Source organism: Talpa europaea (assembly GCF_964194135.1).
Source record: "Talpa europaea genome assembly, chromosome: 8".
Lineage (NCBI taxonomy): Eukaryota > Metazoa > Chordata > Mammalia > Eulipotyphla > Talpidae > Talpa > Talpa europaea.
Window position 1 is genome coordinate 31,463,078 of NC_140075.1, and position 26,395 is coordinate 31,489,472.

General features: G+C 44.6%; 2 protein-coding genes across 3 annotated transcripts; one reads left to right on the forward strand and one right to left on the reverse strand.

Annotated features, from left to right (window-relative positions):
- Positions 1-9,589: 9,589 nt before the first annotated feature.
- On the reverse strand, positions 9,590-17,200 carry CCDC32 (coiled-coil domain containing 32; the record flags this gene model as incomplete). Of its 2 annotated transcripts, none has more annotated exons than XM_084241256.1 (3): positions 9,590-9,728; positions 13,521-13,677; positions 16,957-17,200. In XM_084241256.1, the coding sequence occupies 3 exons, from the start codon at positions 17,198-17,200 to the stop codon at positions 9,590-9,592; spliced, it is 540 nt and encodes a 179-aa protein (XP_084097382.1). The 2 variants fall into 2 exon arrangements, with proteins under 2 accessions (XP_084097382.1, XP_084097381.1); XM_084241255.1 differs by having other exon boundaries at positions 13,521-13,695.
- Positions 17,201-21,677: 4,477 nt separating this feature from the next.
- Positions 21,678-26,008, forward strand: RPUSD2 (RNA pseudouridine synthase domain containing 2; the record flags this gene model as incomplete). Its single annotated transcript, XM_084240131.1, has 3 exons — positions 21,678-22,325; positions 23,842-24,138; positions 25,274-26,008. 3 exons carry the CDS (start codon positions 21,678-21,680, stop codon positions 26,006-26,008), a joined length of 1,680 nt encoding a protein of 559 aa, XP_084096257.1.
- Positions 26,009-26,395: the final 387 nt, after the last annotated feature.

Below are 26,395 nucleotides of genomic sequence, written 5' to 3' on the forward strand. Positions count from 1 at the left end.
TGATGCTTCAGAGTAGAATGACCAGTGCTTATGTATTTTTATCTTAAGTCCCCACAGGTTGGGGTTCATGACCTTGACCCAGTACAAGTATCCTTTCCCTGTCACAGTAACTGGTTCAATGATGTGCATGATATCCAGGCCAGGTCAATCAGAATCCTTCCCTGAGATTTATTATATGAAGTTGGAAAAGAGCCTTCTACTTCTGAATTTGCTAAACTGGGATGATGTGAACTCCCAATACCTCTCTGGGCTATACCAACATACAGAGAAAAGTTGAGTGACAGAAGAATCTGAATATACTGCTTGAGTCCTTGAACTGAGCTGAACTTGAGGCCAGTTCTACTCTCCTTCCCAGTCAATGTTCCTTTTATGACTTAATTTAGATTGAGTCTGGCTACTGCCACAAGAACAAAATAACAGATATACAATTTTTCTTTGTCCTCTAATTGTATAGTTAATGTCTTCATCCTAGACAAAGACTTTTCATTTACTCTAGTTAGGGTTCCTACTTTGTCCCATCATTCCTGTCTATAGAAAAAATTTAGAATTCTTCTCTCACCCTCCCACGCTTCTGACTGTACCCAGTGCTTGTATAAATAAATAAATAAATAAATCTTTAAAAAAAATTTAGAATTCTGATTCTATTATTCAATCAATTACTTATCCCTCTCACTTTTTATTAGGATGCCTTCTATGTACCCATCAAAATCATTGACAAAAATGATTTGAGTTGAGCTGGACAGAGTATTTTCAAAAAGGAAAGGAAAAACAGCATGTCAATTTATCAATCAATGAGCATGTCAGCCATCAATGAGATGGTTGAATCTATGTTAATATCCAGTCTTCACACTCCATCCTGTCTCCTGATCTCGTGACTTGATCGGACACCTTGCCGAAGACCACACTGGAGCTTGGCATGCTGCTAAGCTAGCCATTGAAGGTCTCATCCAAAAAGGACAGAAGATTTTTTTCAATCTGGTTCTTTAAAATGCTTATAAACTCTCAGTAATTGTCTCCCTCCTCGTGCAGGCATGCAAACACACATAGACACAATCCCTCTCATGCCTCTGCTCCTCCCTCCCTGCTTATCTCATCTGAAAAAGAACCATTTTTTTTTTTTAAGTGGGTAAGGTCACATGAAAAGAGAAGAGAGTCTTTCTGTTTGGGAAGAGAAATCTTTATTTCAGAACAGTCTGTGACACGTAGCACTTGGGAAAGGAGAGTGGGGAGCATGGAAGGTGAGCAGCCTCTCAGGTGCTCCCTGAATCTGAGGCTGCACATTGAGTGCTCTGGATAAAAAGTCTGAGGCTGGAGGGTGGGGATCCCAGAGCAGAGGCCGCTGTTGTTCCTGTCAGCCTGTAGGAGGCAGCGTGGTGCAGCGACAGAACACACCCACTCCCAGAGCACAGCCTGGCCCCACCACTTGCTGAACACCCACCGCTCCCTGTGCCACACCCATGTGCCACACCCACATGCCATACTTCACTCTTCCCAGCTTCTCCCTGTCACACTTAATTCTACTCAGTTCCCAAGTTCCATGCTTCGCAGATCCACCTGTCTAATCTCATTGCCACATTCTCATTTATATAATCATCTCTGCCAACATTTCTTTGCCCCATTCTCGCTCCCCGCCCTTCTAAGACTCAAAGTCGACCTGTATTAGACTATCTGCTATTAGCCCACAGCCCTTGGAGGTTTGGTTTGGTTTTCTTGCCTCCTCCCCTTCCTCCTTTTCTGTTTCAATTCACATGACCCCTGTTGACCTTTCATCAAGTTCCCAGGTTCTCTCCTCAGCTGTGCGGGGCTATTGAAAAGTCAGTGGAAAGAATTAATCTGCGACACCATGTTTTTTATTTCTAGAATTTCTACTTAACTTTCTTATAGTTTCCAAGTCTCTGCCAAATACTCCATCTGTTCATGTAAGGGGCTCACCATTAACCACTAGACCCTTTAAAAAAATTTATTTATTTATGCATACAAGAGCTGGAGCACAGGCCAGAGGTGCGGGGGTTGAGAGGATTCATCAGAGACAGAATGGGGAGCAGAACAGGCAGATCTACTGAAATACACTGCTGAGGGGAGCAGTGGGCAAGACAGGAGAGGTCTGCTGCGCCATGTGGGTAGCTCCCTGGCCAGAGATCAAACGTGCTGCAGTGGCTGCGGATAGCGTCATAGTGCTGAGACTTAACCCCTCGTGCCATCAGGGAGGCCCACCTTTTACCACTAGACCCTTTATTTGTATTTGTCATTATTACTTTAATTTTTTATTATTTTTTAAAGATTTATTTATTTTCATACAAGACCTGGGGTTCAGGCCAGAGGCACAGGGAGCAGAACAGGCAGATGGCTGAAATAGACTGTTGAGGGGAGCAGCGGGCAAGACAGGAGAGGTCTGCCATGCCATGGGGGAATCTCCCTGGCTGGCTGGGAATTGAGCCTGTGCTGCAGAGGCTGTGGACAACTTCACAGCACTGTGCTCAACCCGCTGCACCACCAGGGAGGCCCATTATTACTTTTAAAGGTCCTGTCTGGGGCCTCCCCTGGTGGCGCAGTGGTTGAACGCTGGGTTGCGAGACTGCCCATAGCCTCTGCAGCGCCAGTTTGATCCCTGGCCACCGGTAAGGGTCCCACAAAAAAATAAGTAAATAAAATAAAGTTCCTGTCTGGTCAGGCGACATCTGTGTCATCAGTGGGTCAGGTTCTGTTGATTTATCTTCTGATAACGGATTGGGGGGACTTCTGTCTTGTCTTTTTGTGGGTGTTGTAAATTTGTGTTGTATATCCAACCTGTGGAGAACAATCAAGACTAAGGTAAATAGTATTTCCGCCTCTTTGGTCAGCCTGCTTGTCCAGGTGGCTGAGTGATCTAGTTAGGAGTCAGGCAGGTTGGGTTCTGTTGTTGCTGTTGTTACCACAATGCCTCAGACTCCAGGTCCTCTAGTGGCGGGGTGCTTACAGAAGGGACTGGAGCATGTGTGTGTTTTGGGGGGGAGGGTTGTGTTCCTGTTCCACCTTGGGTTCTCAGCACTCCTGCAAGTCTGCCCCTCCACTGGCAGAGACTGCTGTGATCACAGAGGGGCAGGGCAGGAATGTAGTGGGACAGGGAGGGTCTCTGCTTGCCGGGTTCAGCTTCATTCTCAGTCTTAGGTCCTGTGCTCCTGAGCGTCAGGAATGTGGTTTTCTCCATATTTCTTCCCCTAATTCCCCAAGAGGGTTGAATCCGGCCTTTGATTTGGAATGGCCTGTGTTTCTTGCTCTGTCTTCCAACAGAGCAGACCTCTGATTGACTCTTCACCTAAGGCAGTTTCCTGTCTCTCCCCTTGAGGTAGAGGGTTTTGCTTCTATTCTTTTCCCCAGAAGCAATGGATCTTTTCCTGTGTTCAAGTGGACAAAATTATTGTCCCTCATGGAGAAGCACATGGAGTTTTCTTATTCTCTCCTCTGAAGCAAGTTTGTCACTCCCCCCCCCCCCCTCAGTGGTTTAAGGCTTTTGCTTACAATAGGAGACTCTTCGGGAAGCAGCTGAGGCTTTTGCCTGCTTTCATCAACTCCTGCAGCCCGCATTACTGAGGAGGAAATCTCTCTCCCATTTCCTGCGCTGCTCCCATTTTTTCTCATGAACTTCGGGAAAGTCTATGGGGAAAAGCCTGTAAGTACACATTCCCTTGTGTGGAATAGCCTCCAGTTTTTCTAAATGCATATGCTAGTCCTTTTTTTTTGGTTTCTTCTCGCCCCTACCTCTCCCACGCTCTGCTAAAGCTGATTCCATTCTTGTGTCCCTCTGTCTCCCAAAAGAGGTTTGACTTGGCTGTGTTATGACCTATTATTTCTTTTTTTTTTTTTACCAATTTATTTATTTATGCATACAAGAACTGGGGTGTAGGCTAGAGATGCGGGAGGTGAGAGGATTCACCAGAGACAGAGTGGGGAACAGAACAGGCAGATTGACTGAAATACACTGCTGAGGGGAGCAGCGGGGAAACAGGAGAGGTCTGCTGCGCCATGGGGGTCAGCTCCCTGGCCGGGGATCGAACTCATGCCGCAGTGGCTGGCGATAGCTTGCTAGCATTGTGTCCTTAACCCCTGCGCCACCAGGAATATGACCTCCTATTTCTAAGAGCTCAAGAAAAGCTATGATTTTGTAGGTTATCTGGTTAATTCTCATGTTAAGAATGAAAATGGCAGAGTCTTGAATTCTCCATCCTAAGGAGAAACCAAAATGCCCAGGTCACTACCATCTCTTTCTTGGACAACTGCAGCCACCTTGCAGCTTCTCCCCAGCTTCAATTTTATTTTCCCCCATAGGGCATTCAGCATAGTATTATAGAGAAACAAGAAGGGACTGCAAAACAAAGTACTTGAAACTAGCCTCATACAAACTAGTCTAAAGCCCAGGTCATGGTTATCTATTGCTGAGTAATATGCTGGTTTATTAACCAACCCAAAACTTGATGACTTAAATTATGTCATTTATATTGTTCATAAGCCTATTGTTCATGGGTTTTGCTGGGATAGGTCTGTTCCACTTGGTGTCATCTGGGGAAGCTTGAAGGCCAGGGCCTAAAATCACTTGGCTCACTTATACAGGCATACCTCTTTTTATTGTGTTTTGCTTTATAGGGTTTCGCTGATACTGTGTCTTTTACAAATTGAAGGTGGTGGCACAAAGATTACAACTTGCTGAAGGCTCAGATGATGGTTAGCATGTGTAACGCCAGCAAGGCACAGAGCAGGATCCTCTGTGATCCAGGCAGACAGGCAAAGGAGAGTCCTGGAGACCTCGGTGGTTTTTCAGGCTTTTATTGAGCTTTTTACACCATTTGTAGTGTGGCACCCAGGTACACGGCAAGCATGGGGGTTGGGGGGCCGGGAGGCTGGCAGGCCTCCCAGCCCCCAGTGAATCTTCACTCTTTCTGGGCTCTCTAGCGTTCTCACGTGGCCTCTTCTCTGCTGCTGCTTCTGCTGCCATTGCTGTTTCTTCTACTCACATTCTGGCATCCCCGTGAGACACCACCCTTATAAGCCCCGTCTCTCAGCCCAGGTGTGCCCACTTATGCATGCCCACACTCTACTCCAGGTGCCTGCCATCAGGCATGCATGTAGGACCCCAGGGATATATCAATGCTGATGGTGGGAGGGTGAAAAATCCTGATAATTTTCACTTCCCCTACAGCATGTTTTAGCAGTATTTTTAAATTTAGGTATGTACATTGTTTTTGTTTAGACATGCCATTGCACTAAGCTAGACTACAGAATAGTAGAAACATAACTTTTATATGCAGTGGGGAACAAAAAAACTGTGACACTATTGCAATGTTCACTTCATTATGGGGATCTGGAACTGATCTGGCTTCCTCTCTGTGGTGTGCCTATGTTTCTGATCCCTCTGGTGGGAGTATTCAAACAGCTGGGGATTCAGGTGAATACCTCCCTCTCTCCATGACCTCTCAAGTATGGTGGCTTCAAAGTAGCCAGGACTCTTCCAGGTCAGGTCAGAATGAGCAAGGAGCAGGGAGAGAGAGAGAAAGACCAGTGGAAAGTTTTTATGATCAGGCCCATGAAGTCACATTATTTGTGCTGTACTCTATTAGGAAAGGCAGTTATGTGAGTCGGCCCAGTTTCGAGAGCGATATTGACCTAGCACATACATTGAAGGAGTGTCCACATCACATTGTAAGATGAAAGTGTAGGATGTAATTTATTGATATGGCACCACTGGAAAATAAAATCTGCCATACCGAATTCTATTGACTCTTTAAGAGTGAAAAAAATAACGTCAAAGAAATCAAACTTGAAAAATGAAGGAAAATCACGAGTTCTCCAATTACATTGTTTTATGTCAACATATCACTGCCAAGTATGAATAATTTGTGGAACCCTGGTCAGTTTAATCATGTCAAGTACATGGTAGCTCTGTCCTCTATCTAGATACAAATATGAGCTGTTACTGTCCCTCTTAAAATGACCCATCTGCTCCATGTTGCCCTCAATAAATTGCAAACTTCTTAGCATGATTTATAAAGCCCATCACACCTGGCCTTGTTTATCCATCAGCAACCTCACTTTTTTTTTTTTAAAGATTTATTTATTTATGCATACAAGAACTGGGGTACAGGCCAGAGGTGGGGGGGGTGGTGGTGAAAGGATTCACCAGAGACAGAGTGGGGAACAGAACAGGCAGATTGACTGAGGGTAGCAGCGGGCAAGTCAGGAGAGGTCTGCTGCACCATGTGGGGCACCTCCCTGGCCAGGGATCAAACTAGTGCTGCAGTGGCTGCAGATAGCTTCATAGGTTGTGCGGTCTTAACCTCTTGCACCGCCAGGGAGGTCTCAACCTCACCTTTTGATGCTTCCTCCTTTGTCCTTTATGCTACAGCTACACCAGACTACTTTCTAGTCTCCAAGCTTTCTTTTGCTCTTAAGCCTTTGTTTATGCATGGCCTCATCCAGGACTCTTCTCTGTCCCCATGCCTTATCCCTAGTTCTGTTTGCTACTCATTTTCCTGGAATCAGCTTCTCTAATATAGCCTCTCGTCTATCCCTCACCCAGACTGGCACCCTTATGCTCAGAGCACCCTGTGCTTATGCCTAGGTCCTATAGCACTAAATAGCTAGGCCGTATCTCTCCCTCTATCATCCATCCCATGTGGGAAGATGTGGCTTTGTTTTCTTCACTACTGTGCACAGTGCCTGAAGCACAGCAGGAGTTCAACAAATATTGGTTGGATAAATGGATCTATGTCTTAAATAGCCCATTTCAGGGCTCAAGCAAACAGCTTGCCCACAAACCCAAGACTGCTATGGCAGCGCCCTCTGCTGAATCTTGTAACTGAAGTAGGGCCAAAGCTGGTTGGGATAGTTTGGAATTTTGGGGAAAATATTGACTGATTTGACTGGTGCTCCTCCCAGCCTTGAGCACTCACTCTAAGGCAGGGTCTGGATGTGGCTCCAAGGTGTCATGCCCCTTCCAGCGATAGTACTGGTTGTGGGCAGGCAAGCCTGTGAAGAACATGCTCGGCAAAGGCTGGTGGGATGTTTGTTTCCCTGCCGTGCCTACATGCAAAGCCTATTTCTGGAGCAAGTACTGAACACAAGCCTGTGCCATTCCAGCACTGCTCTTGCCAAGCCCTGAGTGATGGGCGCATGTGCCGGGAAAGAACAGTGACAACCACTTAACTGATCTCCTGGCTCCAGCCCAACCTTCTCTGGGCACACCAAGTCATTATTGCTTTGCCCCTCCTGGTAAATGCTTTTTCCAGGCTCCAAGGTTTAGCACTAAATATTGCTCCATTTGCTCTTAACTTTCTGTCTCACTAAGGACACAAGGAAGGAAGTCAGGGATGATAGGCAAGGCCCTCTCAACTCATAAACTGTACTGATTTGAGGAAGTCCTAAATTAAGTTCCTTGGGAGTTTCTAGGGTCAATAGAAACAGATTAGCAGTTTTGGTCAAAACTATTCTTTTGAAGGTTAATCCAATTTCTGTAAGGGAGGTGGAACTCAAAGAGGTCATTTGACTTATTTATCACCACACAGTGAGCCACAAGACAAAGATAGCACCCAAGACTCTTGGTTTCAAATTCAGCCCTACTTGCATGGCCTAAGTTAAATTCTTATCAATAAGTTAGCTTTAGGAAAAACATCAAATTTGTTTCAGGCAAATGATGTTTCACCTTTTTAAAAAAGTCATCCATTCCTCAAGTTGTCATTTCTAAACCAATTAAGAAACCAGAGTTACAACTCATTGGACTCACTTCTGTGGAAATCTGTCTCACTTAAAGAGTTAAGCCAGAATGTAAGCAGAGATCTGGGGCCTTCTTCCAATACCCCATCCAGGCTTTCACATGGCACTGCAATTCTTTTACAGTTTCCTCTAAATAACTCCCTACCTTTTCATACCCAAAATTCTGTTTCTTATATAGAAAATGGGAGGTAGGGGAAAGGCAAAGCTAGCATCTTGCCTAAATTATAGGAACACCTTTTCTGGTACAGAGACAGTCTTGAACCATCCTATGACCAGCTGTTCTTTGGGAGCATGTTTTGGAACTTTATGCATTTTTTCTTAAGCTGTTCTTTCAAGAAACATAATTTTTTTTTTTTATCATTCAAGGAGAAGAAAATTCTTAGTCTCTCTTTTTTTAAAACCCTCCATCTATCCGTCAGATGGTCCTAAAGGAAGATTAAGGTCTGGCACCTGAATCCCTAGTAGAGATAGCAGCTTATAAGCTCAGGGCAGGCCCAGATGTTGTCAAGGTCTGGCTTCTCCAAAGTAGCTGGGGAATACAGAGGGCCACTATGTCAAAGCTATCCTACTAACAAAAATCAGTATGAACAACATTAACAACATTGAAAAAAAAAAAAAAAGGAAAATAGATACCTGGGAATTACTACTAAAATATTCATATATTCATATAATTAAGCAAGTATATGGAATCATCTAGTTGGTTCCCATCCCTTCCAACAAGGTAAATACTTGATTTAGAAATGAGCCAAGTATTCCCTGAAGATTTTTATGGCTTCCTTGCTCAGCAATTGTGATTTGGAAAAGCTCCACGGAGCCATAGCCTCAGAATCCTACCCTCAGACACTGAGGATTGGCCTCTCATAGGGCATGTGTTGAAAACAGAAGGCCGGCAAGGGTTACCAGCCTCCCTGTAATGGCATGCATTTGTCTTTACCTGCTCCCTGCCTGGGAGCCTCTCTCTGGTGGGAATCAGGTCAATAGCACCACACACACAGCTATTCTGATGAGAAAAGCTTTATAGGGACAATACAGACTGAATAAGAACAACATAAACAACGAGGAAAACACAAGCTCAGCCAGGAACGCCGCCACCAACAGCAAGCTCGGAGCTATTCAGGAGCGGTGTCAAATACTAACTCCATATTGACAAGCCTGATTTCGAACCTGGATCTATTAAGTGCAGGAGGAAGTTGGGGAAGAAACCATGCATGGAATACAAAAATGTATAGATATCCACAAGGAAACACCCACATTTTCATAATTCCTGTGTCACTTTCCCCGCACATGGAACAAATCAAAGGGGGAGCACAGGCTCTTTTTCTAAAGTCCCTGTATTTCTTACGGATGGACTTGTTAGAGAAGCCCCAGAGGGGACTTGGAATCAAGCACGCAGACTTCACTCTCCTTGGGTCCACTCGCCCCTCACCATTTACCAAGGAAATGTCTGGGACAGAGAGGGGAACATCCAGGAGAGGCAAGAAAACACAGGGCTCCCTTTTATACACATCACACACAAGGGCTGCATTTCTCCAAATACTTTCTCACTTGGACCTTCACTAGATTCTTAGCAGACTTCTCCCCGAAAGGAGCAGAACCCAGCCAAGCCGTGAGACACAGAGGAAGGCAGTGTTTTGACGTAACCCATACTGGGTCAGTCCTTTATCGAGGTCATCACACAGGCAGGCCCCATGCAAGTCCTTCGAGGCCTGCAGCTGTTTGCTTTGTGGAGTGGAAAAGTTGGGCTTTTTCCTTCCCTAGATTTCACCGTGCTGCTGCTGCTGCTGCTGCTGCTGAGCTCACCGCTGCTCCCTCCAGACCCGAGACAGCTGCTCAGTGTGTGTGGAATTTATTGTTCCGCTGCTGCTGCCTGGTCCCTGGCCTCTGGCTTCTCGACCTGTGACTCTGGAGGAATCAGATACTGGACCTCTTCTGTACTGATGGCTACTTTATCTGGCTGGAGCCACCTCTTGAAATGTTCTAAGGTGCTAGAAGAGAGTAGGAGAAAAGGGAGGGCTGCATCAGACCTCGATGATTAATCACTTAATGATTAACTCAGTTTCTCAAATATGCCTTCCCACCCACCTCCAATTTCTTCCTACAATTGCTTTTCACGGTAAACATGGGGAGAATGATACTCCTATGACAGCTGTGCATCCTGGCAGCTCTAAGGCATAATTTACCCCCTGGTGGGCACTTTGGCTATAAGCAGCAGGAGGCCCCCTTCAAATGCAGACCCTCTGAAGGCTTGACAAGAATAGCTAAAGAGGGGCCTCCCTGGTGGTGCAGCGGTTGAGCACTGGGTTGTGAAGCTGCCTACAGCCTCTGCAGCACAGGTTAGATCCCGGGGCCGCCTGGACAAGGGTCCCACATGGTGCGCAGACCTCTCCTGCCACCCGCTGCTCCCCTCAGCAGTGTACTAAGTCAGTCTGCCTGTTCTGCTCTCCGCTCTGGCTCTGGTGAATTCTTTTACCCTCCCTCGCTTCTGACTGTACCCAGTGCTTGTATAAATAAATAAATCAATCTTAAAAAAAAAAAACCTGCAAAAGTTAAAAAAAAAAAAAAAAAAGGATAGCTAAAGAGCTTATGCCTCAGTCCTGTCTTTTTTCCCTCAAAACTGGAGAGGAGAAATTGTCAAGGGAAAGAAACATTCAAATAAATACCAAACTATTAGTGAGGCAGAAACCTGGGCATCTTGAAATTTCTCATACCTGAGGTAGGCTGACTCAGTTATACTTATAGTACTTAGTTTCATTAAGCACAATATTTCTATTTGGGGTTGGGGGATTGGGCTTGTGGGTTTTTATTTGTTTAGTTCATTCAATAGCAAGTCCCCAAGATAGAAACATCTGAGCAGCAATTTCCCCACAAAGGAATGGCCACTATGCCAGAAGCCTTGGTTTTTGCTAGGCTCTGTGGGGAAGGAGGGAGTACTCTCCTCCCATCTTCCTTAAATATCCAGGACGTTCCACTCAGAAGCTATTATAAATACTCACAGTAAACTATAAATGACTGGAAATAATGTATTCTATGCTCATTCTATGCTCTTCCATAGCACAAAGTCTTAAGCCAAGAAATAAAGCCATCATCAGCATATCTGAGACACCTGTCAGTGCATGGAGGCATCACATGTGGGCAGCTGAATTTCTCAGTCCATTACTCCCTTACCAAAAAGCATACCATGGCAGGGGTGGGGTGTCACCTATCTGGGCTTCACATATGTGAAGAACCACATAAACCCATTACAAAATGGCTTCTGTTTAAAACATGAAATTTGAAGTTTGAAAACAAATGCATGTCTACTGTTCGCAGGCTTGTTGTGAACAAGGAGAGAAAGAAGCATTCCCACAGTTAGTCTGGGGGACTTGGGGACAACACTGGCATTTAAACTTCATCTACATGGGCCTCCCCGGTGGCCGCCCGCTGCTCCCCTCAGCAGTGTACTTTGGTCCTTCTGCCTGCTCTGCTCCCCGCTCTGGTGAATTCTCTCACCCTCCTGCGCTTCTGACTGTACCCAGTGCATGTATAAAACAAAACAAACAAACAAACAAACAAATAAATAAATAAAAACATGCCTCTATAAAAAAAAAATTAAAAAAAAAATAAACATCTACCACCCCTTTAATATAACTGTTTCAATTATTTCTCTAGAGAAGGGAAAAACACATTATTTTAGGTACTGATAAACACACAGAAATGTTAACTTGAGTCTTGGTGCTGACTTGATTATGGAGAGAAAGAATTCCTACTTAAGAATTAAGCAGAGTGGGGCTCCCGTGGTGGCGCAGCGGTTGAGCACTGGGCTGTGAAGCTGTCAGCTGCCTCTGCAGCACCGGTTCGATCCCCAGCTGCCTGGTGAGGGTCCCACATGGCGCAACAGACCTCTCCTGCCATGCCCGCTGCTCCCTTCAGCAGTGTATTTTGTCAGTCTGCCTGTTCTGTTCCCCGCTCTGGCTCTGGTGAATTCTCTCACCCTCCCGCACTTCTGACTGTACCCAGTGCTTGTATAAATAAACCTTAAAAAAAAAAAGAATTAAGCAGAGTAAGTTTTGTCTTTTCTTGTCAGAACTGGTGAGGAGGAAAAGGGGAGAGAGGGGAGAGAGAATACAATGGGGAGAGAGAATATATTCAAGGGGAGAGAGAATACAATGCCAAATTATTAATGGGTCAGGAATCGTGCTTCTTCAAGTCTCTTAGATTTGGAGCATTTTAAAGTTCAGTTAGGTTAAACTTTAAGGTCAACTTGACCTCAGATGGCACAATGATTTCTAAAGGATCTGAGGGCACACCCATCAACAAATACTTGAATAGTAGAGATAATGCAAATGCAGTACTTTGCAAATTAAGTAAAATGTAACTGTAAAGTTTTATCCAAGTGCAGTCCATAGAGTTGCCATGGGACTCTCAAAATATGATATGTTGCAAACTTGGGTTAAATCATATTCCCCTCCCACCTTCTGTTAACATTCAGGTTTTTACTCCTCCCACTGATTTTCATTTGGAATAATTTCTTCCTGAACTTTAAAATTCTGTTAGGAAGAATAATATTAATAATAACTAATGCTAATATAGTACTTACCCTGTGTCAGGTACTGTTCTCAACTGCTTTACATAGTATAATCCTAATAACAACCTGATGAGGTAAGAGCTACTCCTCCCATTTTATAGAGTAGGAAACTGAGCACCCAGATGTTACTTACACATGAAAACAAAACCAGTAAGTGGCAGAGTCATTTTCCTGAGTGCCAAGCACCAGCCTGCTCTTTGTGGCAGCATGCCCTTCTTTTCCCATCTGATCATCTGCAGGATCTGTTCAAATTCTGCCTCCTTCCCTACACAAATGCTAGAGCCCAAAGGGAACTCCCTGGTCTCTCAACTCCTAAAGCACATTCTGTCACATCTGCTCATCTGCCACTCATGCCGCTTTGTATTGTTAGGTGAACCTTTACATATATTTGTCATTCTATTTCTAAGGATGAAAATAGAGTCCAAAACTTCCTTCTATCTCCCCTCCACATGCCACCTTGCCCATCCTACCCCATGACACCTAGTACAGTGCCTTCACACAGTAGATGCTTAAGAAATTTATTCATTTAGACTACACAAATTTGAGTGGCTACACTATGACAGAACTCTGTAAGGCACTGGCAAGCAGAGGTAAGATGACATAGTTCCATTTGTTGACTGATACTTCCTCAAGTGCATTGTGTACTTGAAAAAAAAGAAGAAAATGGTTTATCTTCAACTCTGTTCAATCTGTGATCAAAATATAGATGGGTTATTTACCTTTTGGCAAAATAACTATTCTCAAAATTCTGCTGCTGCTGGAATAAGGGCAAATAGATGGATCTTATACAGTATGATTTCAGCTCAGAAAAGCTGATGCTAATAACTAATATCTGGACTCAGATGTCACTCTTCCTGAATTCTTTTTTTTTTTTTAAAGATTTATTTATTTTTGCATACAAGAGCAGGGGTGTAGGCCAGAGGTGTGGGGGGTGAGAGGATTCATCACAGACAGAATGGGGAGCAGAATGGGCAGACTGAAAGACACTGCTGAGGGGAGTAGCAGCCAAGACAAGAGAAGTCTGCTGTGCCATATGTGGTTCAGCTCCCTGGCCAGGGATCAAACTCGTGCTGCAATGGCTGTGGATAGCTTCAGAGTGCTGAGACTTAACCTTCTACGCCACCCGGGAGGCCCCCCCCCCCCCGAATTCCTTTGAGAAAGAGAAATGGTCTTAGTGGAACAGTCACCTGGAACTGGCCTGGGAATCAATTACCTCTCATCAGAGTCAAGTCCATCCACAAAGAATTCTGATGCTAGCTTCTCCTGGAGGAACCGATCCCAGCATTCCTTCTTGGCTTGGGCCAGGGTTCGGAGCATGTCTTTAGAAGTTACTTCCTGATTTAAACCTTTGATTCTTCTCAGTTTCTTCTCTAAAGAAAGAAGTAAAGCTTAGCAAGGAAAGTGAGTATAAAACCAAACTGAATCTACAATGTAAAATGCCAGCTTTAAAAGTCTATCACTTGGCCTCCCCAGTGGCGCAGCGGTTGAGCGCTGGGTTGCAAAGCTGCCCGCAGCCTCTGCAGTGCCGGTTCGATCCCCGGCCACCGGAGGAGGGTCCCACATGGCACGCAGACCTCTCCTGCCACCCGCTGCTCCCCTCAGCAGTGTATTTCGGTCCTTCTGCCTGCTCTGCTCCCTGCTCTGGCTCTGGTGAATTCTCTCACCCTCTGCGCTTCTGACTGTACCTAGTGCTTGTATAAATAAATAAATCTTAAAAAAAAAAAAAGTCTATCACTGATGAGTACATCATACTCCCTGCAGAAAAAGTCATTTTTTTAAGGCAATATGAGGAAATGTATATTTTTCTATTTCCTTCATAATATCTTCACTCAGCATTGAATCAAATAAATCTCTAGACCAAGAAAAGAGTGATAGATTTTCATAAATAAATTGTTGGCATATTTTCTTTGAAATCACAGAAGCCCAGTAGGTATGTCTCTAAAGAATTCTGGTTTTCCCTGGTTTGACATGTGTAGCCTATCGCCTCTTCTTCATTCTCTGAGAATAGTCTCTCTGAGGAGTAAATGGATTTTTTTTTTGTCATAGTGACATGAACTGGTTTTCAAACCTCATGAGAAAGATTTAGAGAAAATGACAAGAGATCCAATGGTTCATTAAACACTAAAACTGACTTGATGAGAACTCAATAATAAGAAACCCTTAAGATCTCTGTGATTAAATTCTTGATTAAAAAAAGAAATCTCCCAGCATTTTTGAAAATTGTTCAACTTATGGCTTGGATGGTCAAGTCTAGTAAAAACAAACATCTTGTCATCCCTTTGAGAGTAGTACATCTGGCTTACTGATGATAGATGTTTAATTCTTCTTTGCATTTTAAGAATAATTGTTAGACAGATTTCCCCTTTTGAGGAAAATAAGGACAAGTATCACCATTTACCTTTTGCCTTAATTTAGTCTTGTCCTCAACTAAATCATTAGGTGAATAATGGCTTTGGGGGGAAAGGGAAGCAATAGAAACTTGATAATTTGCAACTCTGTTTTCATTTCTAAGCAACCACATCAGCTAGCACCCACTGATCAAAACAATAAACATCTTTTGTTGCTGCAGGTTACCACCAAGAGCTCAATCATGTAACAAACCTGGAGTTTATAAAGGCATTTTCTCCTTGGGGATATGAAAAGTTATGTATATCTCTCAAGTTGAACCAGGTGTGTTTTTAACTGTTGCTCTTCTCATTTGGCCTAGGAGAGGTCTACCCCACTCTGAGTGTGCTGAGTCCAATCAGGTACAATCTAAGTAGAGCCAGCAGAAACCAGTGCCATTATAGTACTCAAATCCTGCCTGCCATTGTCTCCCAGATTCTGTCATAGACAACATAAACAGCTTCTAGCTTCCTCAGAGAGAAAATTTTAATCATCTTCTGAACTGATTTTAGAAAAGATCAGTGAGGTTTTAATTTTCTGAACCAGTCTTCATCTATCAAAGTCATCACTGAATTCATGAAAGTCCATGTTCTGGGTACAGAGCAACAAGGCTAAGAATCTACTTCCATTTTCTCAGATAGTTGTTTCTTCTCTTTGTCATCATTAAGCAGATGTTCTGGCTACCGCAAAACAGAAATGTTAACCTCCCAGCCAGGGCTGCAAACATTACTTTCTTATCTTTGGTGGCTTCCTGACAGCTTTCATATTAGCCCTTCATCTTTCTCATTATCCATTCCAACAGTTTTCTCATATTTTTTCCCTTCTAGAATATCATCAACAAAATTCCTTTCATCGTTCCAAGCTATTTCCTAGCAATGATGCTTGACTCTTCTTTCTGTCTTTCCTTAAAAATGTCTCCTTCCTGAGATGCCTTTTTTCCCTCAAGTAATTGGTTTTGTGACAGATATCTAGTCTGTTTAATAAGAGGATACCAAAATTCTAGAGACTGGCTTTCACATCTCTGCCCTAACTCTATGAAGATGGCAGTTGGCTTAAAAAAAAAAAAAAAAAAAGAAAGAAATGAAAAATCACTGCCCTAGACTAATATTTCTCTTTCACCTAGCATGAGACAATCTGGATCTCTTTCCTGTGTTTGGAATCTCTCTAGATCTTTTCACTTAAGGCCTCAGAACAGGACAATGAAGATGTGTTCAAGAAATTAAAAAAAAAAAAAAAAAGGGCCTCCCCGGTGGCGCAGCGGTTGAGCGCTGGGTTGCCATGAAGCTGCCCGCGGCCTCTGCGGCGCCAGTTCGATCCTCGGCTGCTCCCCGGCCACCGGAGGAGGGTCCCACATGGCGCGCAGACCTCTCCTGCTGCCCGCTGCTCCCCTCAGCAGTGTACTTCAGTCCTTCTGCCTGCTCTGCTCCCCGCTCTGGCTCTGGTGAATTCTCTCACCCTCCCGCGCTTCTGACTGTACCCAGTGCATGTATAAACAAATAAATAAATAAAAACATGCCTCTAAAAAAAAGAAATAAAAAAAAATTAAACAGTTAACAAGGAACAAAATGAATTTTACATTCACATGTTCCCATTCCAACAATGTTTACTGTAACAGTTTTTCAAATTATAGCTTCAGAAATCCACATGTAGCTCTAGGGTCATGACCTTTTATATCAAGAATCTTAACTATAAGGGCCACCAATAGTAGGCAAGAGGCTTTACAAATGCAAAGAAATAAAGCAGAGGTTAGAAGAAACAATCAGAGGCAAGAGATGACAACTGTTTTAAGGGATACACAAGGAAATGGGGGCTCCTCACCAACAAAGAACCTGAACCACCTACCTCCCCAGCAGCCCCCCCCCCCCGCCATTATATCTGACAGATCCATGTGGTACAGGCCAAAAAATAAAGAAATTAAGGAAAGAAAACCAGATTTGATGTAACATAACTTCGAGTTTCCTTAAAACTACCAGTTTCTCATTTTTAAAAAAAATCACCTAACAGGGCCTCCCTGGTGGCCTACAGATTAAGTCTCAGCGCTATCATCATGACAGTCTGAGTTCAAACCCCGGCCAAGGAGCTAACCCACATGTGGTGCAGCAGACCTCTCCCATTTCACCCGCTGTTCCCCTCAGCAGTGTATAGTAAATCTGCTGCTCTGCTCCCCACTCTGTCTCTGGGGAATCATCTCACCTCCTGCATCTCTGGCCTATACCCAGTTCTTTTGCACAAAAATTTAAAAAGAAAAAGGCCACCTAACTCACCTAAAGATGCTAAATACACTTCTGAATCCTGCAAAGGAGCCCAAGGCTTTACAGCTGGCTGGACAGCAAAGTCTGGGGCCTCCCTCTGGCCTTCATCTACAGGGAAATAATCCATAAAAGAGTCTGAGAAGGCATTGTTGGCACCATCCTCTTGGTCAGGCTTTGGCAGACAGGAACAGATTTCAGCCCAAAGATCCAGGCCAGATCTTGTGGCTGCTGAGTCAATGCTCTCAAACATTTTCATTTGGAATTAAGCTGAAAAACAAAAGTTCAAGTGAGTAAACACTGGCTTTAAGGATATATTATAGGTATTCAGTACTCAGATACTTATTTATCCATTGAAAGAAGATAATAGGCTTGTAAGAAGTTTCTCTTGACAACATTTAAAATGACTATTGGGTTCCCTATGTAAGAGATAACAAGGTGATAAAAGGAAGTTGGGGTCCTTTTCTAGCTCTGCACTCAAGTTATTTTCATAATGAAATTTGTCTTTAAAAATGGAATTTCTATGAGCCAGACACAGAAAGACAAATGTTGGCTGATCACACTTTCATGAGATACCCACAGTGGTCAAATTCAGGGATACAAAGCAAACTCATGGTTGCCAGGGTTTGGGGGAGGAAGGAAATGGAGAATTAGTGTTTAATGGGCACAGAGTTTCAGTATGGGAAGATGAGAAAGTTCTAGAGATGAAAGGTTGCAATGGGACTGTCACTGAATTATACATTTAAAAAGGGTTAAAATGGGCCTCCTTGCTGGCGTAGTGGTTGAGCGCTGGGCTGTGAAGCTGCCAGCAGCCTCTGCAGCTCCGGTTCGATCCCCGGCCACCAGTGAGGGTCCCACATGGCACACAGACCTCTCCTGCTGCGCCCGCTGCTCCCCTTAGCAGAGTATTTCATCAGTCTGCCTGCTCTGTTCCCCACTCTGGCTCTGGTGAATTCTCTCGCCCTCCCACACTTCTGACTGTACCCAGTGCTTGTATAAATAAATAAATAAATCTTCAAAAAAAATTTTAAAAAATGGTTAAAATGATAAAGTTTACATTATGTTCCAGAACACACAAGAATTTCAGATTTCTAGTGAGAACAGATATTCTGTACTTTTCTCCAAAATGCAACTGCGCTGTCCTCTGCCAATTAAATGTTTGTCTTCCACAGAGCACAGACTAGGGGTCTTGCACAGTTCTGTACACATGAAGAAAATAAAAGTGCTGCTTGGAGAGAGAAGCATCTATCAGAGAGTGCTGTCATATGCAAAGGCCCATGCGCTCATTACATGTAGGTGCTGTGCTAAATGCCTCATGTTCTTATTTTAATAGTCAGAAATACTGAAAAACAGACAGTGAAATCATTTTACAGATGGTGGTCTGTAACGGTCACTCTCTGGTCTTAAAGGATGGGTTGACACATTCTTTCAGGAGGGACCTCCCAGATTAGGAAGACTTGCCTGGCAAAAGGTATGGGTAATTGTAGGGAAAAGCTCAGCCAGCCCAAGGGCCGCAAGTAAAATGTCAGCTATGTCAAGGAGGCCCTGGTGAATTGCTCCCAAGGGCCACAACGAGCCCGTGGTCCCATCCCCAAGACGTTCGAATCTACCGAAAGCAAAACTTTGTTTCTATGCCTGGGTCGCCCCCAATCCCACCCTCCGGTAATTCCAAAACAGCGCAGGAAATCCTGGTGTCCAGATTCTGGGCCACAGCCATCTGGCCTCAAGGTCTGGCTGGGAGCGATAAGTATTGCCTCCAGGCTTCTCAGCGGCATTTCAGGTTAGACCCAGAGCCCAGAACACAAACTGAAAATGCTAGGCACCCCGCACCCCCGTCTCACCTACCGCAACCGCCTGCCCTGCAGCCAGCAAACCGCTGGGTTCAGCTCTGTCGCCGGCAGCCAAGATGAAACTGGAGGCGGAGACTCTGAGTGACAGAATCCGGGAGTTCTCCAATCACAGACTGACCTGGAGATATTCTGTGCGCCGATTGGTTGCTTGGAGGTCAGCTGGTTGAGGAAGAGCGGCGCATTGAGGAAGCGGTGGGCGGGACTTTCGTTGCCAGGAAACGGCGGAGTCACGTGCCCTGGGCCCCGCCTCCCCTGCGACCGGGCTGATTTCCTCTTATCAGCGACTTCCAGGCGCGTGGACAGCGCCCGCCACTCAAGCCCTGCTCTGATAGGCCAGTTTCCATAAACCTTTGACTTTTCTTGGTTCCCCGAGCAAGTTGACTTCCTCGTCAATTTTGTGGGTCGAAAACTTCAGCGCTTCGGTACCCAAGTAAGAGCACTTTGGCGGCTCAGCTGGTGAAGGAGGTGACTTGTTTCCTTACTCTCGCAGGAATAATGAAACTTTCCTTCATTCTTTTAGTCCATATACTCCAAGTTCTTGTTCTGTTCTAGGCATTGTGTTAAGCGAGAATTCTAGACAGTTAAGACTTGATATGAGTCCCTGAGGTCTTTACAGCGAAGGGCAGGAGGTTGTGTCATTGGGGCAGACAAGTTTACAAATAACAACAATGAGTTATAGAGAATCTGATGAATATGTGGCCAGAGTACATGAAGGAGTGAGTGGTCGGATATGGAAGATATGTGTGTCACAAACCCTTTTTTAGAAATCACCTTGGTTATCCTTCAAGGGTTATCAGTTCGCTGAGGTGAAACCCCTCCTCTGACTCCTCCCTCCAACTTTCAGGGCCCCTTACTTTCTCCCAAAAAAATAAGCAAAGAAAGACATCAGCCAGCCATCTGTAGAAGTAACTTCGCAGAGGATATCTCTAAATGTGTCCAAAGCCGACCAGTGGTGTTAACGGTGGTAATAACTACCACCATGTGAAAGGGGCTTCCAGATTTTCCGTTGTTCACATTTATAACCACTCTTAGAAAGAATATGCAAACAGAAGGAAGAGGAAAGTAAGGATTTTAGAAAATTAAGGAGCAAATAATAGGCATGAATTTTTAAATTTCTATTTCTTTACATATGCATACAAGAACTGTGGGTATAGGCCAGAGGTGCAAAGGGTGAGAGGAATCACCAGAGACAGAGTGGGGAGCAAAACAGGTAGATCTACTGAAATACACTGCTGAGGGGAGCAGTGGGTGAGACAGGAGAGGTCTGCTGTGCCATGTGGGTTAGCTTCCTAGCCAGGGATTGAACTCATGCTGCAGTGACTGACAACAGCTTGATAGCACTGAAACTTTAAACCCCTGTGCCACCAGGAAGGCCCAATAGGCACGATTTTTGACAGTGCTTATTCATAAGAAATAAATAAAGGGGACAGGGAATTCCCAGAGTCCTCAAACTATCTCTGAACCTGGCAGCAACTAATTAATAGAAAGGGGCACTGTGGTAAGTTTATAGGTGTTTCATCAAGCAACTCCATGGCTTTTCAACTCACTTAGACCTATTCTCTGATTTCCTCCTCATCAAACTCTTGATTTCAAATTTAGATTCTTGAATATCTTGAAGCCAGGATAAGGGCGGCGTTAGCAGTCGGCATAAATAGTCACCAGTATAAAATGGAGTATACTTGATAACTTAAAGTTACCAATTCACCCACATCTTCTGAGTTTAATCTGTGTGTGTGCTGAATAAATCCAAAAAAGATCTTGGACTTGCAAATTTGAAACTATGGCTATGTTGATCTTCTTCTCCCTGAGGGTTGCTCACACTGGGAAGCCACATGAGAGTAGTCAGCACTTTACTCTACTTTAGATTCTCTGCTCTAACTGCATTATCATTGCCACGAATATGTTTTTTTTTTTTTTAATTTTTTCCTCAACCAGCCTAGGCCTTCATTGAGATCTAAAATTGTGTTTTTCTTATCTCCATGTCTTCAGGGCCAAGTAATGCCTAGTGAATTTTCAAAATTTGGTGTATGAATGTTTCAGTTATAATCATCATGACCACACTGAACTGGAGCTAGAACTTGTGATTCCCTCTTCTGTCCCTTCTCCATATTGTACCAGAGTGATCCTTTTGGGATGGAGATCACACATTCACACACGTACCAAGAAATATGATGATTTTCCATTGTACTTAAAGACTTAAATATTCATCCTAGTGATTAGTTGGGGTTCTGAGCTCAAACGGAACTCATTCTAGCCATTTTAGGCAGTAAAAGGAATTGATTAAAACACCTCTGGCCGATAGAACTTTCTGTGATGATAGAAATATTCTGTATCTGAGCAATCCAATGAGGTAGCCCTAGCATTATGTGGCTCTTGATTCTTGAAATGTAGCTTGTTTTAAATTTTATTTCCTTTTAATAAATTTAATTTTTTTTGTTATTTTCTCTAATAGCTTATTTATCGACACAACACATTTCTTTTTCAGTTTTTTTAATTTTTAAGTTTCTACTTTTTAAATTGATATTTTTATATTAATTTTTAAAATTTTTACATCATTGTTCACTTTTAAACAATATTTGCTTCCCCACCCCCTCAGGTGTAGTCCCCATAGAGTTTCCTTCCCCAATGCACCTGTGCACCATCACCTCAGTGCCCTGTGCTCCTCCCTCCCTCCCTCTGATCCCTCTCCCTCCTCCTCCCCTGCAGCATGTCTCTGATTTATAATTGTCCGTTTTTGCAACTCAGCTCTTTTAATTCATCTCATTCAATTCACTCCCGCACTTCCTCCCGTCGCTGTCCCAGTCTGGATTCCGGGCCTCGTTGATTGGCTGGCGAGGAGTGACGTCCTCAGGTCGCGACCCAGGCGCGCCGCCCGCGTGGTTGGTTATGTGGTCGGGCGTCCACTGCTGGCTCCCAGTTCTTGAGCGAGGGTTCCTCAACCTCCGGCGCCAGCACTTTGCTAGCACTTGGGGTGTTCTTAGGGGCCCGATGGCTGAAACACTCTCGACTGAGACCCAGGCAGCGAGCGAGCTGAAGGTTCCGGTTCAGCAAAACGGAGACACGCGTGGCGATCCGAGGGCTGCACAGCCCCCTGGCAGCCCAGAGCAGGCGGGCCAGGGAGTGGAGCCGGCCCCAGGGAATGGGAAGCAGGTCTCAGGGAGCGGGGAGCAGGCCCCAGGGAGCGGGGAGCAGGCCCCGGCTGCAGCTGTGGGCCCTGGCAAGCGGAAGAAGAGGCGGGGCGCAGCCGGGGAGCGCGTAGTGCCGCCGCCGAAGAAGCGGCGAGCTGGGGTGAGCTTTGGCGATGAGCACTTTTCAGAGACCAGCTACTACTTCGAGGGAGGTCTGCGCAAAGTGCGACCCTATTACTTTGACTTCCGAACCTACTGCAAAGGCCGCTGGGTGGGCCACAGCTTGCTGCACGTCTTCAGCACGGAGTTCCGAGCCCAGCCCCTTGCCTACTACGAGGCCGCGGTCCGAGCTGGGCGCCTGCACCTCAACGAAGAGCCAGTACAGGACCTCAGCATTGTTCTCAAGGTGGAGTCCTGAGGGGCTAGCTGGAAACAATCGAGGAAAGGGGGGGGGACAGGGGTCCTCCAGAGTTGGAAGGGCACAGGTACTGGAGTAAAAACGAGGTAATTCGGAAACGGAGCTCCTGTCTTTTAGACCCGCCCCCGTTTTTGACAGTATACAGCTTCTGTGCTTCAATACTAAATCCTTTTATCCCCTTTATCAAGACGGCTTCCTTGTTAACAAGAAACAAGTCGGAATTCTCACCTCCACCGATCATGTAGCACTACCACTGATCACTTTCTAATTTGCATTATAGATCTCTGTGCAAATAATAATAATAGAGGCTATCACTTATGTCGTCTTACTGTGAGCTGGGCACAGAGGAAAGCATTTTATACACTTGAACATTTAATTCTAACGACAACCTGTGAGATAAGTATTTCCACAACATTTTACCTGTGAGAAAACTAACAAAGCCACCAGGTAAGGCAACAGTGCCACCACCAAAACCAATTTTCTAACAAATGTTACTTAAATTATTTATGATAGAGACTGATATGATAGAATTGTGAGATGTCAGTGATACTAGAATTGTCTAGCACACTGTTTTGACCCTTTAAAATTCCATCACAGCTAAGAAGTACCAGACGCCACTGTCAGTAACATTGGCTCACCACAATTGTGAGGGGTGACAAGGCAATTTCAACATTTCAGGAATGGTGGTTTGATTCTCTTCTCTCATCTTAATTTTGAGAGGCACAAGTCTGGACTAACCCTCACATTTTACAGATAAGGAAATTGAGGCCCAGAATAGTTAAGTGACTTACCCAAGAGCATGCAGTGAGTTTGTGGCAAATCCAGGACTAGAATCCAGATCTCTGTACTATTAGTTCAAATTCTTTCTAAGTGATTTGTGAAGGTTTTTCCCTCTATTTTATTTTTAAATGATTTATTTATTAATTTATGCATACAAGAACTGGGGTGTAGGCCAGAGGTGAGGAGAGTGGTGAGAGGATTTACCAGAGACAGTGGGGAGCAGAACAGGTGGATCTACTGAAATGCACTGCTGAGGGGGGCACTGCCAAGACAGGAGAGGTCTGCTGCGCCATGTGGGTTAGCTTCGTGGCCAGGGATTGAACTAATGGCATTTAGCAGGTGATAGCATGATATGCCTGAGACTTTAACCCCTGGGCCACCAGGGAGGCTCTTTCCCTCCATTTTAGAAAAATACACTGTTTAAATATAAGTTTATTGTAGAAAAAATACAAATAAGCAAACCCAAAAACATCCATAATCCTGCCACCCAGAGACATCGCCATTAACATTTGGGGTATATCCTAGTACTTTTCATGCTTGTTCTTTGCCTGTGTGTCTTGCTGTATTTTTACAAAATGAGAACATACTATGCACACTACTTTTTTATACTTACGGATATACTGTGACCAGTCTTCCAGATCAATAAGAAACAGGAAGTGTGTGTGAAGTTGACCAAAACAGGTTGCTGGCTTCTGGACTGACTGGCTTCCTCTTTCATTGACAGGACAATGACTTCTTGCGGAACACAGTGCACAGGCATGAGCCACCAGTCACAGCAGAACCTATTCGCGTACTAGATGAAAATGAAGACATGGTGGTTGTAGATAAGCCTTCTTCCATTCCTGTCCACCCCTGTGGCCGATTCCGGCACAATACGGTCATCTTCATCCTGGGCAAAGAGCACCAACTCAAGGAACTGCACCCATTGCATCGGCTGGATCGCCTCACCTCGGGCGTGCTCATGTTTGCCAAGACTGCAGCAGTCTCAGAGAGAATTCATGAGCAAGTTCGGGACCGGCAGGTGAACCATGCATTTATCTCCTGCAGGCTACTTTCTGGGCTCACGAATATTTTGTGTCAAAAGGGCACCAGTGAGTTCTAGATCTATAATGAGCCTTCATGTTTATCTGGCCAACCTTCTTACCTCCAGGAAGGTCAAATCTAAAGTACCAAAGGCAGGTTTATTATCTCAGGTTTCAAAAGATCTTTAGAGGTGGCATTTACTGCCTCTCTTAGTGGTTTGCTTTTTTGAAGTTTTAAAATGCTGAGATGTTTTTAAAAATTTATTTATGCATACAAAAACTGGGGTATAGGCAAGAGGTGCGGGGGTGAGAGGATTCACCAGAGACAGAGTGGGGGGCAGAACAGGGAGATCTACTGAAATCACTGCTGAGGGGAGTAGCAGGTGAGACAGGAGAGGTCTGCTGTGCCATGTGGTTTAGCTCCCTGGCTGGGATCAAACTCATGCTGCAGTGGCTGGCCATAGCCTGATGGTGCTGAGACTTTAACCCCTGCGCCACCAGGAAGGTCCCTAATCAAGACGTTTTAGATTGTGCAAAGAATCTAATTGGTGGAAAAGATTCTAGGTGAAATTGGAATAAGACTTGGGTGGAAAAGTTAAGTGGTAGTGATTTTAAGTCTAGATCTGTTTATTGCATGCTTGCTGTATACCAAGTTAAGTACCAAATACATTAAGAGCCTAATTTACAATCCTTCTAACAGCCTTAGGAGGTAAATGCTTTTCTTTTTCTTTTTTTTTTTTTAAGTTAATTATTATTTAATACTCTTTAAAACATTAGGAACATTAAGAATTATATTTCTTCATAACATTTATTATGGGTTAATAATAAAGACTATTGCCATAGTCTTTGCCATTTCATTATATAATACATAATGAAGCAGATAACTTTCATTTTCCTCTCAAAGTTTGTATGAGCTTCCAACATTTGATAAGTGCTTTTCTAATCTCACATTTTCTAGATAAGTAAATGGATTTTAACAAGGCTAGATAATGGACCCAGGATCATGCAGCTGCCAAGTGCTGGCACTGGGGTTTGAATCCTCTTCTGTCTGACACTGGTACATTTCTCATCACTGCAGAGTCTTGGCTTTATAAATTTAGACTTTGTGTTTTCTCCCACTTGCCTGCTGTGTAGCTGGAAAAAGAGTACGTGTGCCGGGTAGAAGGGGAGTTCCCCTCGGAGGAAGTGACCTGCAAGGAACCCATTTTGGTGGTGTCTTATAAGGTAGGCGTATGCCGCGTAGATGCCCGGGGCAAGCCCTGTGAGACAGTGTTCCAGAGACTGAGCTACAATGGCCACTCCAGTGTGGTGCGATGCCGGCCACTCACGGGCCGCACCCACCAGATCCGAGTCCACCTCCAGTTCCTGGGCCACCCCATCCTCAATGACCCCATCTATAACTCAGCTGCCTGGGGCCCCTCCCGAGGCCAGGGCGGGCACATTCCCAAGACAGATGAGGAACTGCTGCGGGACCTGGTAGCAGAGCACCAGGCTAAACAGAACCTTGATGTGCTAGATCTCTGTGAGGGTGACCTGTCATCAGGACTCACAGACTCTGCAGCTCCCTCCTCAGAGCTAGGCAAGGACCACCTCGAAGGGTTGGCTGCATTTGCCCAGAAGATGGACGGAGCAGTTGAGGCAGCTCCTCAGAATCTAGACACAGTGACTTTGGCACCAGGGAAGGCAGCTGAAACCAATGTTGCAAATCAAGAGACAGACCCCCTCTGTTCAGAGTGCCGGCTGCTGCGACAGGACCCCTTGCCCCAGGATCTGGTGATGTTCTTGCATGCCCTGCGCTATAAAGGGCCGGGCTTTGAGTATTTTTCACCCATGCCTGCCTGGGCACAGGATGACTGGCAAGAAGACTGAAGAGTGGAGAGAGTGCTTCTTCCATGAAACAGGAATGGGCCTTGGCATAGGAGCTGACCACATGGACTGGTACTCAGGGTTTCCACAGGAGAAAGGTTGGGCTCCAAATAGACCCGCTAATACTTGATAGCTCCTTTCTTCCTCTCCCTCCAGCTAGAGCTTAGGGACTTTTTGGTTTATAAATATATAATTTTTTTCTGTCATTTGGGCTTCTTACTGCTTGTTTCTTTTTTCTTTCCTTTTTTTTTTTTTCTAAAATGTATACAATTTAGTGCACTCACAGAGTGGTGTAACCACCACCTCTTACTGAATTCCAAACATTTTCATCACCCGAAAGAAAACTCATATCCATTAAACAGTCACTCTCCATTTTCCCTCGCTCCCAGC